The sequence below is a fragment of the Myotis myotis genome, unplaced genomic scaffold (assembly GCF_014108235.1).
Source record: "Myotis myotis isolate mMyoMyo1 unplaced genomic scaffold, mMyoMyo1.p scaffold_m19_p_4, whole genome shotgun sequence".
NCBI lineage: Eukaryota > Metazoa > Chordata > Mammalia > Chiroptera > Vespertilionidae > Myotis > Myotis myotis.
In genome coordinates, this window is record NW_023416346.1 from 7,673,557 (window position 1) to 7,692,095 (window position 18,539).

Consider the following 18,539-nt stretch of genomic DNA (forward strand, 5'->3'; position numbering starts at 1 on the left):
TGATGAACACTGGATGAGATTGCCAGCAAGTCATGGTAAACAGGGAAGAGGAGCAGAACTGAGCCCTGGAGTCCTCCTCCACTAAGAAGAGGTGAGGAAGAACCATGGAAAGAGACTACAAGGGAGCAGCCGGTGAAAAGCAGGGAAATGTGTCTCAAAAGCCAAGTAAGTTAAGTATTTCAAGGAAACATTTTCCAGAAAGAATGGGACTGACCCAAAGTTACAGAATTGGCAGCAGACTAGGACTAGAATGCAGATTGGACTACCATTGCATTTTCCATTATAGCACTCTGGGCTCTATAACATCCAAAAGGTACTAGATCAGAGAAGAAGGAGTGGTCACATTACCTACCCTCCAGACCACCTTGAGAGGAGAGTTCCAAACTCACCTTGTGTTGCAGCCGGAATGCCAGGACAAGCTGAAGGCTTCAGAAGGGACATGCATGGTGGTAGCCGCTTCAGGGCATCCCTCCAGCAGCTTGGCCACATGCCATGAGTGCGGCCTACTGACAGGGGCGTTTCTCCTACAGCAAGAAAGGGACAGGAAGTCAGCTTAGAGAACCAGAGCTGAAATCACTTCCCAAGCAGCTTCCGCCCCCACCCCTTTTTTCCCTAAAATGAAGTACAACATCTTGCAAGGAGTTGGCATAGGAATATTAATGGCCCTCTTCAGCTCCTAGTACTCAAATCTCTTTCATCCCAAAGGGTGATCCCTGGAGAAACAAAATGTTAGCTTCACACAGCTATTGTGTTCATAGGTGTATCCCAAGCATGTATAGCGATGCCAAACACATAGTAGATGCTCAGTAAATATTTGTGGAATAAATGAGTGTTGCCGACCAATGAACAGTGACTTTACCCTAAGTTGTCTTTGAGGAAAAAAATCAATCTGGCCAATCTTCCCAATTTTCTCTAAGAAAGGAATAAGTCAGTGATTGAGAAGTTAGAACAACACTGGGCTTCAAATTCTCCAATCTTTGCTTATTCATTTGATAAGAATTTGTTGTATGTTTACTGAATACCATCTGTTTATAGCTCTGGTGACACAGACATGAATCAAATATAGTCTTTGCCCTTGAGAGTTATAGATTAGTGAACAAGACAGAGTTATTCAAATAAAGAGTGGTTAAAGGGCTTGAGAGAGTGAAGGATAAGAGGTGAGATACCTGAGAATGTAGAAAAATGGTGCAAAGGAGCCCCAACTCCTGCCAGGCAAAATAGAATAATGTGGTGAAAGGTGCATGCTAGGCTGACAGGAGATTTCTGCTCAGCAGGTTAGGGGTGAATAAGAGAAACAGGTCTGAGGCCAAGGCTCTGGATGCAACCACAGGGTCTGTCTGGTGCTGGAAGCTGAAGCAATAACTCCTGAACTCATTGACTTAAAAAGGACCAATCCCTGTCCTCTGATATATTTCATATGAATAAATTCCACACTTGGATGTGGATAAGACTAGTATGGAGAAGAGCACACATGGGGCATGGGTAGTGCCAGAAGATAAAGATTGATGAGAGAGGGAATGATAGAGGGACAAAGGGAGGAGGGGGAGGATAAGGAGAGGGAGAGAGGAACGAAGGGAGGGAAGGAGGGAGGGAGGGAGGGAGGGAGGGAAGGAAGGAAGGAAGGAAGGAAGGAAGGAAGGAAGGAAGGAAGGGAAGAAGGAAGGAATTAGAAGGGCCAGGTAGATGATAGAGATAAGAGGGAAAGATAATACAAAGAAAAACAAATGACAGAAAGGAGAAAATCATGAGAATGATTATAGAGAAATACATAGTTGAGAGAACTAGATGATAGAGATGAATGACAGAGGAGGAGAAACAGGTGGTAAGTTAGTAGATGACCGAGAGGTAAATGAATGATAGCTTATTTACTTGGTCTATAATGCTCTTCCACAGAACCATACTAGATACTAAGGGTTTAGAGTTGACTAAGGTAAGGGCCCCTGTTTTCAGAAGCTTGTTACACAGTGGGATAATTCCGCGGAAACACAGAAAATCCAAGCAGTGCAAGGCTCTAGAGGGCTAAGGCCTAAAAATATAATTCTGAGGAGAATGGCCTTGCTGGGAAAAGCATGGGTTGAGTGGTAACATGCCAGACACAGACAAGGAGGTGTAAAAGGAAGGGCAGGGGAAGCTGTTTGTCAAAGGTCAGGAACCAGAGTCACACAGGTCAGCAGCAGTGACTAAGATTTATAGGGATGAAAGCCAGGTGAGGCTCCCACATTTAACCACATTGTTCTGTTGTGGATTTCAGAGTGCACAGCAGGGAGGCTGAAGGCTCAAGAAAGCCCTGGGAAGGGGTTGGGAGGGAGAGCTGGGGGCATGCTCATACACAAAGCCCTGATGCTAGAAATCTCCCCAGCATCTGTACCCAGTAGTCATTCATTAATAACTATTTATAAGGTATCTCACAGAAATACTATGTACTAGTATGTATTGTGTACCAACTATGTACAGTACCACTAAGCACTGAGGACACAGTGGAGAACAGGGAACCTCTCTCATTTTGGGCTCTTCATCCACATCTAAGATTCCTGAAGTTCTTCTGAGTCCAGGGTTTAAAAGATTAGCAGTCAGTCTTAAAACCACCTTCTCCCCAACTGTCAAATTACTTATTGAGTTCTACAGAGTCTTCTTTTTCTCTGGCTTTGAGCCTCTGTGTGTGTGTGTGTCTCTCTCTCCATTCTCACTGAGACTATTCCACATAATCACAATTCTCCTACACATAACCTACCATCAACATCTCCTGTTCTAGTCCAGGTCCTTAACAATTTACATTCAAAATATTATGTCATTCTGCCAGCCAGTCTCCCCATGTTTCACCTCCGGTCACTAGTTTTAGATCATATCATGTCAAACACCAACTGAATTCTAGCACTCTCATATTCAAGAATCTTCAATGGCTACCTATTTCTTACTCTATCCTGCATTAAATATAAACTGGATCAGACTTTCAAAGCTGTCTTTACCCACCCAATCCAATCTCTCATATCTCTGCTCCAGTCACACTCTGCAACCAGTTTTGTGCCTTTGCTGATGGTTTTCCAGTAGAACCTAGCACAAGCTCTGGACTTGAACCACCTTGGTTTGAGTCCTACTTTCAACACTTATTAGCTCTGTTGCTTTAGCTATGTGACTTCACTTCTCAGAGCTCTAGTTGCCATGGCAGTAAAATGGGGATAATAGTATCTAATTAATGGGGTTTGTAAAGATCAAATGAGACAATGCATGCCAACTGCTTAGAACGGGGTCTGGTAAGCCCCCAACCAATTTTAGTTATTACTATGACTGTTCCCTTTGCCTAGAATGCCCCCTCCCATTTTGTTAATCTAAATTCCAACTGTTCTTCAAGATACTGCTCAAGTGCCATTTCCTTCAAGGAGCTTGCCCTTAGTAATTTAGTGCTCACAATTTAGTCCCTAATAATAATCTGTTTTATATTGTTCATCATTATTTCATATATGTTAGTCTCATCCTACCAACTATACCGAGTCCATAGGCAATGAGGCAAAAATAAGTGAGACAGATCTAGGTTAATATCTTTTTTAAAAATTTATCTTTATTGTTGAATGTATTATAGATGTGCCCTTTTTTTCTAGGTTCATATCTTAACTCGACCACTTTGGATGTGTGATTTTATGCAAGTCACGTAACCCATTTGAGCTTCAGAGCTCTTTTCTTTTCTGAGAAAGGGAACAATAATCCTTACCTGGCTAGATTATTGTAGGGATTAGATAATATTCTCAAAGCATCTGGAACAGACTTTGATGCATAGCAAGTTGTCAATAAATATGTACTATAATAAAGGTTATCAGCTCAGACTTGTCTTAATGATTCAATAGTACTTCCACCCAGATTTGTCCATCCACTGTCAAAGTTCTGCTGTACCACTCCCTTGCTTCATTTGGAAAATAAAAGGCCCCTACTCTCTTTAGGGCTTTTCCAGCAATGGGAAAAAAAATCCCAACGTATACATAAACAAGGCAGTGGGGGCTTTGGGACCACTTGGGGGAAAATATAAGCTGGGGAAAGAAAATCCCAACAGAGGATCTGTAGCCACAGCTGGAATCTCCTAGCCATAGTTTGGGAAAGGAGAGGAAACTATATAGAGAATCGAATAATTGGTCTATAATTATTCCTGAAGAGTCTATATGGTCTACATTTACATTCCCATTCTAGCTGTCACTTTGGGCAAATCACTTCTCTGAGTTGTAGACTCTTTATCTGTAAAATGGGGAAGATAACCATCCCTTACTCAAGAGTTGTAGTGTGGATGAAGTCCCATATGTGAAATCACTCAGCATAGTACCTGAAATACTATGAAATTTAAAAAGTAACAACAGGGACGATTTATTGAATACTTAACACATTGTGGACCAGTAGTTTTATTGCTAGCTTTACCCGGTGGCCAGATAAGTTTTTATTGCACGAGTACAAAAAAACGTTTTACATAAATGTTAAAGGCACGCTTTAAAATTAAATACCCATTGCTTTTTGAAGTTATTTATTACATGTTCTTACAAGCTAACACCTTTTTAAATTATGATACTTTGTAAAACACTGTGTGATATGAAGCGAGAATTCTCGTGATCCGTCTGCCATGTTTAAGATATGCGCTTTGCATGCATTAGCTGATTCAATCCTCACTCCAACCTTATCTATAAGAGCTATTATTATCCCCTCTTTACAGATTAGAAAACAAAAACCCAGAGAGCTGAATTGCTTTTGCTAAGAGCACACAGCTAGTCACCAGCAGTTGTTAATGAGGCTCAGATACTTCAGCCCTTTCTAGGATACCACACAACTACTCTTCCTCAAAGAGCAATCTGTCTCAAAAAGCTTGTATACCTGAGGCATCTCCTAGCCATTCCCTCAAGAAGCAATCAAGCCCAGCAGGCCTAGCTCAGTGGTAGAGCATCGACCTATGAACCAGGAGGTCAAGGTTTGATTCCTGGTCAGTTGGGGCACATGCCTGGGTTGCAGGCTCTATTCCCAGTGTGGGGCTTGCAGAAGGCAACTGATCAGTGATTCTCATCATTGATGTTTCTATCTCTCTCACTCTTCCGTCCTCTCTGGAATCAATAAAAATACATATTTAAAACAAGAAGCAGATAGAAAAGGAAACCAGTAGTCCTAGAGTTTAAACCATACCTTCTTTAAGCAGTGGGGAAGTGGGATGAGGAGAAATAAGCAGAGAGGTAAGAAAATGCCAACCACTAGCCAGGTAGCTCTAGGCCTAGTTATGGAGGCAACTATCCCTTTCTTCTAAGGATGGCTCAGGACTAACATCAAACACACGCCCCCTCATTTATTACCCTAAAACTCCTTACTTAGAAGCAAAAAGTAAGGGATACTGAAGAAAGAAAGCAGAAGTAGGGAGAGAGACAGCAGCCATGGTAGCCATGGCTACTAGTTGTACCTACCAGGATAGTTGCCCAGGGTGGGGAGATGGCTTAGGAGAGAGCTGGATATCCAATCAGCACAGATACTGATCAACAATCCTTCCAGCCAGCCCCTAGGACTTCTTTTAGCAAGTTGGATCCTCCCTTAGCTGAGAGCCATCTGCCTTCCAGTTAAGACCTCCTGAGTGTGATCCAAGGGGCCCAAGCACAGCCAGGTCCAGATTCCAAGAACAGAAAAGAGTGGTACTGAAGGCAAGGTATGACCAGTAGCCTGGTTGGCCCTAGATGTAGCCACAGCCTTAGTGAATGAAAGCCAGTGTCAAGAACTCAATAGGAGTGAAGACCCTGCTCAAGAAACCAGCCAGCACCCTGGTGGCAAGGGGAAGGATGAAGGGCAGTTCCAGTAGCATAAACAGCCCCCCTGTTCCTGATTCCAGCCTCCTCTGTGCCCTGGCCCGCCCCCTTCCACAGCTTAGAGGCCAATAAGGAAGTTGGGCCCCCAGCCACTGCTAGAACTCAGGAAAGGAGCAAGGAAATGATGTTTGGGAAAGATAAAGCGGTGTCTAAAAAGAATTTTTAAAAATACACGTAACTGAGAGAGAAAAATACCCCAGACACATACACTTAAAAGAATTCCTGTACTTCCTGGACTGAGTTGACCCCACCCAGCCATCTCTGCAGGTCCTCTGGGCCCCAAAAAAGCAAATCCCAGATCATCCAGGCCTAGTAGCTTCTAGGACAAGAAGAGCAAGTAGCATTACAGCTGATTTTACACAACTGGGGGTATGTGACCTAGAGATTTTCCCAAGGTGAAGGTCCTGCTGAGATATAAAGACTCATAAGCCATTCTGGGCCATATTTACAAGGTCTGTGCTTCCTATGGGCACCTGAGCTGACCCAAAGAAAACTCTTTCACACCAGAGACTCTACCTCCAGAAGAGTGGCACTCAGGGTTAGCATCCCTAGCTCTGCCATGAATTTGCTCTGACCTCTGGCAACTCACTCCCCCTCTCTGAGCTTCTATTTCCTCTCTGCAAAATAAAACGTTGGACTCCATCATCACCAACAACCCTTCTAGCTGTAGCATGACATGATGTAATAGTCCTAGACCCAAGGCTGGAGCTTCAAATGATGTCCTCACTGACCTGTGAAATAGCCAGAACCCAGAATAGCCCCACATGAGTTTGTTGCACACTCTAAGCCCAACCTCAGGCATCAGAATTTAGTTTCTCTTGGGGATTTCCCTTCATAATCCTCCTGGTTCCCACTCCAGTTTCCTTTGACCTCTGGTCCCAATTCCAGCAAATTCTGGCTCCTGAAGGGGCTTACGTGAGCTCCACAGGACAAGAAATATGCTAGGGCCTTTCCTCTCTGGGGAAATCATTCCTGGAGGTTAGAGGCCACTTCCCCTTTCTTCCCTCTGTACCTCCTAGGGAAGTCTGGGGTTGATGTTTATTCCACAAAAGGCAGATATCATTCAAGTAAGTCTATAGACACTCCTTCAGTAGTTATAAGTACTATATAGGTAAAGTTTGGAGATTTTTGTGGGCATATGGATCTGGTGTGGCCTTGACTAGTTTGACCTTGAGCATGTTGCAGAACCTCAATTTACTCATCTGTAGACATTTAGTAAACAGCATATTTTATTACTATTATCGTCTACTCAAAATAATAATAGGCAAGATACCATTAGTAGCAAGAAGAATAACTTCTTTAATCCTAATGAAGATGAAAGAAAAAGAATTAGTTCAGAGAAGATACAAAAGCCAAACCTAGTACTCTAGAATAGAGCTTTTCAAACTTTAGTGGGCATACTTATCACCTGGGCAACTTGTTAAAATGCAGATTCTAATTCAATAGGTCTAGAGTAGGCTTCAGATTCTGAACTTCTAACAAGCTCTACAGTATGCTAATGCTGCAGGTATGATAATCACACTTTGACAACACACTAAGGAATACAATACCATTAGCAGTACACTAGGGAATAAACCCTGCCCTGAAAAGACAAAGATCAGGATAAACAGTCTCTTCTAATGTCATTACTCAGTCCTGGGTGTCCAGTCTTCCCTAATCTTCTGGTCGCCAAGTACCTTCCCTCTTCCACTCAGTAATCCAACCTATAAAAGCGCTTTTGATCCCCACTTCCTAACAAAATAAAGAGCAATGAGTTTTATAGCAGTCTGATCCTGTCAGTAGCCAGGGGAGGCTGAAGAAATTAGGACTAGTGGCACAAGCATGTTCATAGGACTGGCTGGGGTAGGGAGGTGGGGTGGGAGAATTATTTGGGTAGTCACCAGAAGAGGTGATAGGATAGGCAGGAGGGCATGAACAGCATATACTTGAGAAATTCTTCGACAAGGAAAGATAAGAGAAAAATGTGAGCAGTTTGGCCAATATGGGATTTGGGAAAGAAGCTAGAAGACGGGGTGGGAATAAAAGGGGCACTCTCTCACTTAGCAGAGCTGAGATCCAGATAACATGACTAGGTATAGCCTCCTAGGTAGGTAAAGATGACTGCTTATTTTCTAAGAACTCAGAGGAAAAGAAGTGGGCATGGGTGCACTGGGGGTAGGCACATGCAGGCTTAGAAGTAGCAGATAAGCCAAAAGCTAGCTCCCAGAAGAGTCCTTATAAAGACTGTTGGGAGAGGTAAGAGGAGAGATGAGAACCAATTCTGGAAGGAGTCAATCTCTAACTGTGTTAGTAGGCTGTCAACTCAATATATTCAGATATCACTAACTATTTCTGAGCCTGGCTCCCAGCAGACCCCTCAGGAGAGACCTAGGGGGACAGGTAAGGAGCAAGCAGGAAGACTCATGACTCTGCCCTACTCTAGGGCAAGAGGAACAATATGGCCCCTGTTGCTTGAGGTTGTGCTTAGTCAGGATGCCTGGCCTATAACCTACTGCAGGGTCTTTCCTTTTTTGAAAGTGTTTAGACCCCTGGCTTGTGTGTCTCAGTTGGTTGGAGCATAATCCCTATACTGAAAGGCGGCAGGTTCGATCCCTGGTTAAGGCACATTTGGGAGGCAACTGATTGATGTTTTTCTCTAACATCGATGTTTCTCTCTCTCTCTCTCTCTCTCTCTCTCTCTCTCTCTCTCTCTCTCTCTCTCTCTCTCTCTCTCCAATAAAAAAATAATATGTTCAGACAAGGGAAGCACAAAAGAGTGTCCTTGATTAGCTGTTTACTTTTTGTGGCTCTTTCAGTCTCCTCACAAACAGCACATTCCACCTGCCCCACTTGAAGGGATCCAAGCTGGTTCTGGCCAGCTCAGCAGGAAGGGAAGCGTGCACACCGTCCGGTGAACAGAACAATGCATGGCTTGTTTATCTGACAGAAGAGGGGAAACCTGCTTGATCACCATGGAGGGATACAGAGTTATAAAGGCCCACTCACTCCTCACTGTTAGCTAAGGGAACTTGAAGCCTGGTGATCTAGAGTTCCTTACTACAGACCCAACCAAGGGGAAATATATATGTATATGTATACAAATGTGTATGTGTCTTTGTGCATGTATGTTTATGTATTTGTATATATGTGTATGTATATGTATGTGTATCTCTGCATATGTGTAACCATGTGTATGTATATATAATTTTAAAGAGAACTTTTAGGACAATGGCTTTCTTTTCAGTCTGGAAAAGTTATAATCTGGGTCATCTCAGATATGAGTACTTTATGCAGATGGGGCTTTTGTTACCCAGCTCTGCCTTCCCACCTTTCCCACCTCTCCACGCAATCCTTTGAATAGCCAGGTCAAGATCTTTCATATAAATCTGCTGGATCCCCTTCTCTACCTTCCACCTCAGGATTCATACCTAACCAAAAGAAAGCCAGGGTAGTGAATAGGAAATGAAGGGAATGTTGGGGTGGAAATAAAGACTCCCCCAAATGCTGTGGTATGTGTCAGGGTGTGCCTTTTGGCTTTGTAAATAGAGAGTGATAACTTCATCTGGTTAGTGCTTTTGCATTTAACCTTCTATTTTCATTTCTCCATTTTCACATTGGAATCTTTAAAACATGGGAGCACATCTTTTTCTAAAGAAGGTTGGAAGGAGGCAACCATATGAATGATGTGGGAGAGTTTTTCAAATATTAGGGGCTAGAAAATGTTTAGGAGTTTAGGAAAACGATACATGGAATTCCCTTTCAGAATGGGCTGGGGAGTATATTCTAGGTTTTCTATGCATAGTCTGATAAAACATACCCATCATGGACTATTTCTTATCAGTTATCCCAAAAGCAAGGAGGGGAATTTTGCACATTTTGCAGCTTCTAGGAGTAAGGGGAACAATCAAGAACTGAATAACTGAAGATAGTTTTTGTCTCTTTCCTGTATATACAAAAGCTAAGAGGGCTGACGGAGACTTTAGAGGAGCACACAGGGAAAATGACAGCAGGTTCATAGAGAACCATCCATAGAGTCAGATTTTGCTGTGATGCTCAATTTCCTACACTAATATCAAGAGCGATAAAGAAGGTGGAGGATGTTTGCCCTCCAGCTCTGGTTTCTAGAAGACATATTTGTAGCATTCCTTGGGAAGAAGATTATGGGAATTGTAGATTTCATTCCTTCTCCCTTTAAGCCAAATATCACTAATCTCAAACTCATTATTGGAGATACCACTTTTCAGTGGAGAGATAGAATCCAGAAAGGTTTTGTGGTCAAGTCTCAAAGCCCTTGGAATTACTTCTGGCCATCTGCACTACTAAAGACACGAAGCTGTAGGACAATAACTAACAATAGCTAGGACCCAGATAGAACCAAGACTACCTACCTATTCATTCTGCCTTGAACAAACATGACAATGAAGAAGGGCCAACGTTCAGCAGAGCTAGAGCACAGCGAGCAAGGTGGACAGTAGTAGGAGGTGAGATTGGGGAAGTGCCAAGGCCAGATCATGGAATTTTTCAAAGTCAAGGAAAGAAGTTTACATTTTATTCTCAGTATAGTTAACTACTAGAGGTTGTTAAGCAGGGGACTACCACGATCTAAGTTTCATGAAGATCTCACTTGGTTGATGAATTTAGGTAGGAGAAGAGCAGAATCTGGGGTTCCAGTTTAAAAAGCTCTTATAGATAAGAGATAATGGTGGTTTGTTCAAGGGAAGAAGCAGTAGGCATAAAGAAAAGAAATTTGATTAGGTATCTTGAAGAGGTAAAGCTGACGGTATTTTTTGATGGGTTGTATGTGGAGAATGAGGGAAAAGAATAAACCGTGATATTTGGGTCATCTGGCATTTGTTCCTTCTTAGCACACAATTCATTCCTGAAACTGAGTCATTAGCAGTTCTAAAAAAAAAAAAATGTTGGCAGTTTTCACCATTCTTTTATTCTAGCATTTATAAAGCTTCTATCTACATTTAAGGTGCTTGTAGTGTTACTATGAAACACACCAAAACCAAGAAAATATAATCAAGGTGCTCAAGGTATTTGCAGTGTGATAGGGGTAAATAAAAATACCTATGTAACCATTAAACAGAACAGAATGTCATGTCATAAAGGAAATGCTAACAAAAGGAGAGTTAAATAAAAGAAAGCAAAGCTGGTTGAATCGAAGAAGACTTTATAGAGACTCCAAGCTAATTTTTGAAGACTCAGTACAATTTCAACTATAGAAAACTGGAGGAGAGGTTATGCCAGGTTTTGTTTAAACATGAGTGGGGAAAGCAGGAATATGCTGTAGGAAGGACACACAGTTTCTATAAGACACAGGAAGCAAAATTAGAGTGATACAAGAACATGGTGGCCCTTAAGTGTCAGATTAAAGCATTTCTCTACACTAATAAAAGAGAAACATGGTAATTGGCGTACGACCGCTACCCTTTTCATTGGCTAATCAGCGAGATATGCAAATTAACTGCCAGCCAAGATGGCGGCCGGCAGCCAGGCAGCTTGAAACTAACATGAGGCTTGGTTGCCTCAGTGACGAAGGAAACCAACGTTCCCCGCCTGCGGCTACAGGCCTCTGAGCGGGCAGTTTAAGAAACTCTGTAACAAATACCACCGGGCTTCAGCCAGCAGGATGGCAACATTGTAAGCAAAGGCCAGAAACCTAAGAGCTGGAGCCAAGCCTCAAAGCTAAAGCTGGCCCAGAATAAAATTAAAAAAAGGAAAAAAGGAGCGGTTGGGAGCTTCAGTCACCCCCAGCCTGAAAACAGCCCTCAGCCCCTCACCCAGACTGGCCAGGCACCCCAGTGGGGACCCCCACCCTGAAGGGTGTGTGACCAGCTGCAAACAGCCCTCAGCCCCTCACCCAGGCTGGCCAGGCACCCCAGTGGCGACCCCCACCCTGATCCAGGACACCCTTCAGGGCAAACCAGCCGGCACCCACCCGTGCACCAGGCCTCTACCCTATATAGTAAAAGGGTAATATGCCTCCCAGCACCGGGATCAGCGGAGCCACGAGGCCTCCCAGCACCGGGATCAGCATGACAGGGGGCAGCGCCCAAACCCCCTGATCGCCCTGCGGCTCTGTGTGTGACAGGGGGCGGGGCCATAACCTCCCTATCCACCCTGCTCTGTTCGTGACAGGGGAAGGCGCCCCAATACCCTGATCAGCCCTGCTCTGTGCCTGATAGGGGAGAGCTCCCCAACCCCCCCCTCCTGCAACGGGCCCTGCTCTGTGTGTGATGGGGTAGAGCCATAACCTCCCCATCAGCCCTGCCCTGAGTGTGAGAGTGGCGGCGCCCCAACTCCCTGATCAGCCCTGCTCTGTGGGTGATAGAGGGTGGTGCCCCACCCCCTAATTGGCCCTGCTCTGTGCGTGACAGGGTACAGAGCCCCAACCCCCCTGATGGGCCCTGCTCTGTGAGTGACAGGGGGCAGTGCCCCAACCCCCTGATTGGCCCTGCTCTGTGCGTGACAGGGTACAGAGCCCCAACCCCCCTGATTGGCCCTGCTCTGTGCGTGACAGGGTACAGAGCCCCAACCCCCCTGATGGGCCCTGCTCTGTGAGTGACAGGGGTGGCGCCGCAACCTCCCTATCGACCCTGCCTTGAGTGTGACAGGGGACGGTGCCCCAACCCCCCAATCGGCCCTACCCTGATCGTGACTGAGGGTGGCATCACAACCTCCCAATCTCCCTGTTCTGTGCATGACAGGGGTGGTGCCCCAACTCCCCAATCAGCCCTGCTCTGAGCCCGACCAGGGGCTGCACCTAGGGATTGGGCCTGCCCTCTGCCACCCGGGAGCAGGCCTAAGCCAGCAGGTCGTTATCTCCCGAGGGGTCCCAGACTGCGAGAGGGCACAGGCCAGGCTGAGGGACCCCCCCCCCCTGAGTGCACAAATTTTTGTGTACCGGGCCTCTAGTATTACATAATCCAAAAGGCAAGAGAAAGCCTTTGGAGGTTCCAGGCTAGAATCTCTAGTATAATGTTGACTAGAAATGATGAGAGCAGACATCCTTGTCTTGTTCTTGAGCTTAAGGGAAAGTATTAAGTCTTTTACCATTAAGTATGATTTTGGCTGTAGGTTTTTCATGAATGCCCCTTATCAAGTTGTAGCCAACTCTTTTTAATTAAAAAAGGGTACATTTACTCAATGGAATACTATGCAGCTATAAAAAAGAAGGATCTCTTACCCTTTGAGACAGCATGGAGGGGCCTGTAGAGTATTATGTTAGTGAAATAAGCCAGAGAAAGACAAGTATCATATGATCTCACTTATATATGGAATCTAATGAACAAAATAATCTGACAAACAAAATAGATCCAGAGACATGGAAGCATACAACATATTATGGAATCTCAGAGGGAAGTGGGGGAGGGAAGAGATCAACAAAAAACTTATATGCATATATGTATAATCCATGGACACAGACATTAGCAGGGTGAAGGTCTGGGGAGGGGAGAGGAGTGGGGAGGAGGGGGTCAATGGGGACAAAGGGGGACAGCTGTAATATTTTCAACAACATATTTTTTAAATTTAAAAAAACATGAAAAAAGAATAAAATATTCAAAGAAGCAAAAATAGGAAGAGGAATGATGAACAGACAAAGAAATTATCTTAAAGTTAGGATGAGGGGTCAAAACAAGGTACCAGAAACAGATGACAGGACAGTTTAGAAGCTGGAGATGAGAATATCAAGCTGAAAATGAAATGAAAAACTATTATTTATTTTTCCCTAAGAGTGCTCTTTATCAAACTGTTGGGCAGCATGAGAAAATGAAATGGCATGCTATTATGATCTGACATCCTCTCTCAACTTGTAGACATGTCCTGAAAAAGTGTATCCCAGTAGCACTGCAACACAGTTAAATAAACCAGAGTGAACTAAATTAATGTTCTTAAGCTTTACACCAAATGTCCATTAATCTGTTTCACAGTAAGGATTAAATGTATTAAATGCATGAAAATGTGATATTTAAAGCTGAAATTATAATAAATACTCAGTGAAACATAATCTCCAAATGAAAAAACAGCAGGTGGTTCATGATCAACAGGAAAAAGAGGCAACTCAAAGTAACATCAAATATAAAGCAGAAATGTTAAATATAAAACCAGATCTTATCCCCAAGGGGGCGGGGTGAGCATCTTCTTTTCCAAAACAACCAAATGAAGGATCAGTAAAGAAGAAATGTCCAAGTATAACATCTCACAAAACACTCCATAACTGACATCTTTATTAAAAAGATAATCTATTAAATATCAGAAAATGGGAAAAAAGAAGGGAATAATGTGATAGAAAACATGCAAGACAGAATCAACAGGGTTGGACTACTAATTAAATACAAAGGAAAAAGAAGAGTTAAGATGACTGAAACACCTACGAGAATGGTGTTATCACTAATTTAGAAAGGGAAGTGGAAAGCAGGAGCTGGCTTCAGGATACATGTTTGATTTTAGACACAAGTTTGTTTATTGTGCTGTCAAATTATGTAGATAGGCATGCCCAGCAAAAACCTTGAGTCTGGGATGCAGTGCTGGAAAGAGGTTAGGACAGGGTATGGCCATGTAGTCATTATCCACAGAGAGGAGGCAAGCAGCCAAGGCTATTGTAGTAGATGTGATTGCCCACAGTACTGTATGCAAAGGAAAGATGGTGGGTGGCAGATCTCTACTGTACCGCTACAGTTCAGGTGGAAGAGGAAGAAGACGTAATCAAAGAGGCAAAACAATAAAAGAGGTGGGGATGGATACAGGTACACATTTGCTGGACAGAAATCTGTCATGTTATCAAGAGACATAAAAAATGTTCTTGCTTCAGCCAATATATACTAAGATTGAATGATACAGAGAAGATTGGCATGGCCCCCACACAAGGATGACATACAACTTTGTAAAGCACTCCACATTTTTTTTTCCTGGAATTAGATAGCAGTAATGGTGGCACAACCTTGTGACCATACTAAAACCCACTGAATTATGTATTTGAAAGTATTTAATTTATGTTATATGAATTATATCTTTTTTAAAAGGCTTGAACCAAATTTATTTGCTTCTAAATTTCTGGGAATCAGAAATTCGGGGGGGGGGGCAGCAATCTGAATTTTAACAAGCCCTCTCCAAGTGATTCTGATGCGTGCTCAAGTCTGAGACCCATCCCTTTGATCCAGTTTTTCCACTCTTAGGAACCTATCCTAAGAGAGCAATTAGAGATGCACACATTGATTTATGTACATGAAGTGTCATCCACTGCAGGGTTACTTACAATGGTAAAATTAAGAACAGCCTAACCATCCAACATTTAGGAAGAATTAGGTGAAGAACTATACATCTACATGAGACAATAATAGTCTGCTATTAAAAACCATGCTTTTTTTAAATTGTTTTATTGCTTAAAGTATTACAAAGGGTATTACATATGTGCCCCCCCTTTTTTTCATAAAAACCATGCTTTTGAAGACTACTTAATGATCTCAGAAAAGGCTCATGACATAATCACAAGTGAAAGAAAAAGTGTATACAAACCTGTACATAGTACCAGCCCAATTTAAAAAATGTATATACATATATTTATATACAAGCATATACATATTCAAAGTCTAGGATAGAATGTACTCTTACCAGTAGGTATTTATCTGTCTGTAGCAGAATTAAGGGTCATTTAAATTATTTTACACTTATTTAAATTTTTGAAATTTTTTATACTACACATGTATTACTTTTAAAAAGTATATATTTTTATTGATTTCAGAGAAGAAGGGAGAGGGAGAGAGAGAGAGAAACATCAGTAATGAGAGAGAATCATTGATCGGCTGCCTCCTGCACGCCCCCTACTGGGAATCGAGCCCGTAACCCGGGCATGTGCTCTGGCTGGGAATCGAACCATGGTTCATAGGTTGGCACTCAACCACTGAGACACACCGGTCGGGCCTTATGTATTACTCATGGAATACATGGAATGAGAAAAGGTTTCCAAAGAAAAAGAACACCATTCTATATACACATATCATGTATCCTGGCAACTGTTTGTTAGAATTATCTGACATATTCCTCAGGAATCTGCAATTATACTTGAACTTCCACTTAACTATTTTAAACATGTGGATGTTGCCCTTAAGGAAATCAGCTTAGAGCCCACCAACTTAGCAAAATGCTTTCCCCGACAAATGCTTTCCTACTTAGCAGTGGCTTCCTCTGTTTATTCTACTAATTTTTTAAAAACTCCATCTGACACTTTTTACCCCAATATTAGCACTGGGAGCTGTTCTTTGCTGTGTGAGGCTGCCAGGACTGGAAAAACAAAGAGCAAGTTTAGGGGACACAGGCAGAGGAAAAAGGAGGTCAAATCAAAGTCAGCATCAAGGCTGTGCCCATTGAATTGAAAACAAAATAATTTTTGCTACTCAGGGCCTTTTTGGCTTTAGTTTCTTTCCGGGTGCCTGATGGACTTGGTTGGGACAAAGTTGGGTGGAGAGGGTACAAAGCACAGGGAAATCTGGTGGGTGGGGGTAGCAGCAAGTACCAATTGAGAAGCCATCTAACTGCTAATATTTGTATACCATGTTTACACTTCACAAAGAACTTCCACAGACATCATTCCATTTATTCCTTACTACAGCTTTATAAACTATACTTTACAAAAGAAGAAACTCAGGTCAGAGAAGTGAAGTAAATCACACAAGGCTTGAACCAAATTTATTTGCTTCTAAATTTCTGGGAATCAGAAATTCGGGGCGGGGGGCAGCAATCTGAATTTTAACAAGCCCTCTCCAAGTGATTCTGATGTGTGCTCAAGTTTGAGACCCATCCCTCTAAATGCTGCCATACATCTAAAAGATTTTCAAATTGTTTCTTTAAACTACTGACTGCTGCTTTGACTTATGTAGGGTCTTGTCTTCTAAGGCAGGCTGGGACCCTCCCTCCAACTGCCAGTGGCTTTGTATATAATAGAGAGAAACTGCTCAAATAGAATTTAGGCTCCAGGGGCAGGAACATACTACTTCATAGTGAGGAAGGTCCCAGAACAAAGAGGGAAATTCTCGGGTCACAGCTCCTCTTGTTGTGGGAATATATGAGCTGGCAAGCAGATGCCCTATAGCTACCTCCCTTTCAGAGGTTCTTTTCACACATTTTCACACAGTTCCACAATACTCTGCATGAGCCCCTGAGAAATTTACTGCTCTGATATATTTATATTTACAAACCTCTAGTTCATAAAGCTTTCACTTCTTTGGTTTTCAATTCGGTTTTTAAAATGGTTTTGAAACAATTTACAAAAAATGAAGAATTGAAATTAAATTATTCTCCTTCTAGGGAACATGGACCGCTCTTCTCCCATCTTCCCAAACACACATGCGCATGTGCACGCGCGTGCACACGCGCGCACACACACACACACACACACACACACTCAATTATACACATTCTTTCCCCTTGGGATGGAGAACAAACTGATCAGCTATTTTTTTGAAACTTGGACTTGACTTAAATTGGATTTTAAATTTTATCAAGGTGATGTTTGTAAAGTTGAAACAAAACCTATACATGGATATAGATTTAACTTGAAAATGCTAAAGCTGAAAGACAGAATCATGGAATGAAAATTATGAAATATTCAAAATTCTAAGAGTGAACAGAATTTGCTGTATATCCCCTTCTGCACTGACTTCATTCATTTATTTAGTCATTGAATGATTGATTCATTTGTTAGTCATTGAAAGCCAAGTAAGCACTGTTCAGGGTGCTGGGGCAAAGCAATGAACAAAACAGACAAGACCTCAGTTCTCATAGGTCTCAGTTCAATAAACATATGTCAGATAGTAATAAATGCTATGAAGACAGGGAAAGCAGGGCAAAGGATAGACTGACTGACAAGAGGAGCATGGAGCCAATGCTATTTTAGAGAATGAGGTCAGGAAAGGCCTCTGCTAGGAGGTGATATTTGAGCAGCAACCTAAGTGAACACAGGAAAGGAGCCAGGTGAATATTTGTAGGAAAAATATATTAGGCTGATGCATCAGCAAGGGTAATGGTCTAAAACAGAATTATCTGGCTATGGTGTAAGAACAGCATGAAAGTCAATGTGGCCAGAGTGAAATAAGCAAGACTAAGAAGAGTAGGAAATAAAGTTGGAGAAGAAGCCAGGAGCTAGGTGAGTGGGTTATAAGAACTCTGGATTTAATTTTAAGAGTGATGGGAATAGACCCTGTGTCTAGTAGGTGCAAAGGAGTTTAATATGTCTGCACTATGATTATTGCCCTCAAGAAACTTACAATCTATCCATTTGGGTAAATAGACCAAATTTACAGGAGATTTGTTATTTCACTATACTTGTTCTTAATCTTAATAAGCCACTTTTAGTAGAAAAGAGTCCCAAAGGAGAAAAAGGTTTGCCTCCTATGCCAATTTGAGAAGGTTCTCCCACCTCACACTTCAGGCATTTTTATCTCAAAACCAGTGTTTTCTATATGTTACAAATATTAAAATATTTTTTAAAATATTTTATTGATTTCAGAGATGGAAGGAGAGGGAGAGAGAAATAGAAACATCAATGATGAGAGAGAATCATTGATCAGCTGCCTTCTGCATGCCCCACACTGGGGATCAAATCCACGACCCAGGCATGTGCCTTGATTGGGAATCGAACCATGACCTCTTGGTTCAGAGGTTGACGCTCATCCTCTGAGCCATGCCAGCTGGGCCAAATAATAAAATATGTAATACTCCATAACAACCCTATGAGGCAAGTGC

At 42.5% G+C, this 18,539-nt stretch overlaps 1 protein-coding gene and 1 non-coding gene across 4 annotated transcripts in view; one reads left to right on the forward strand and one right to left on the reverse strand.

The window, feature by feature from the left end:
• The window catches only part of SHROOM4 (shroom family member 4), a 220,405-nt gene that overhangs the window by 48,184 nt on the left and 153,682 nt on the right, over nucleotides 1-18,539 (reverse strand). For 2 of the 3 annotated variants that reach the window (XM_036305186.1, XM_036305184.1), the window contains exon 3: nucleotides 390-524. In XM_036305186.1, the coding sequence (XP_036161079.1) occupies nucleotides 390-524 (135 nt within the window). Of the gene's footprint in view, nucleotides 1-389; nucleotides 525-5,420; nucleotides 5,740-18,539 lie in introns of those variants that run through there. The other variant, XM_036305185.1, reaches the window with a different exon arrangement.
• LOC118654828 lies at nucleotides 14,601-14,702 on the forward strand. The gene has a single exon (XR_004967093.1). It is a non-coding gene; the product is annotated as a U6 spliceosomal RNA (small nuclear RNA).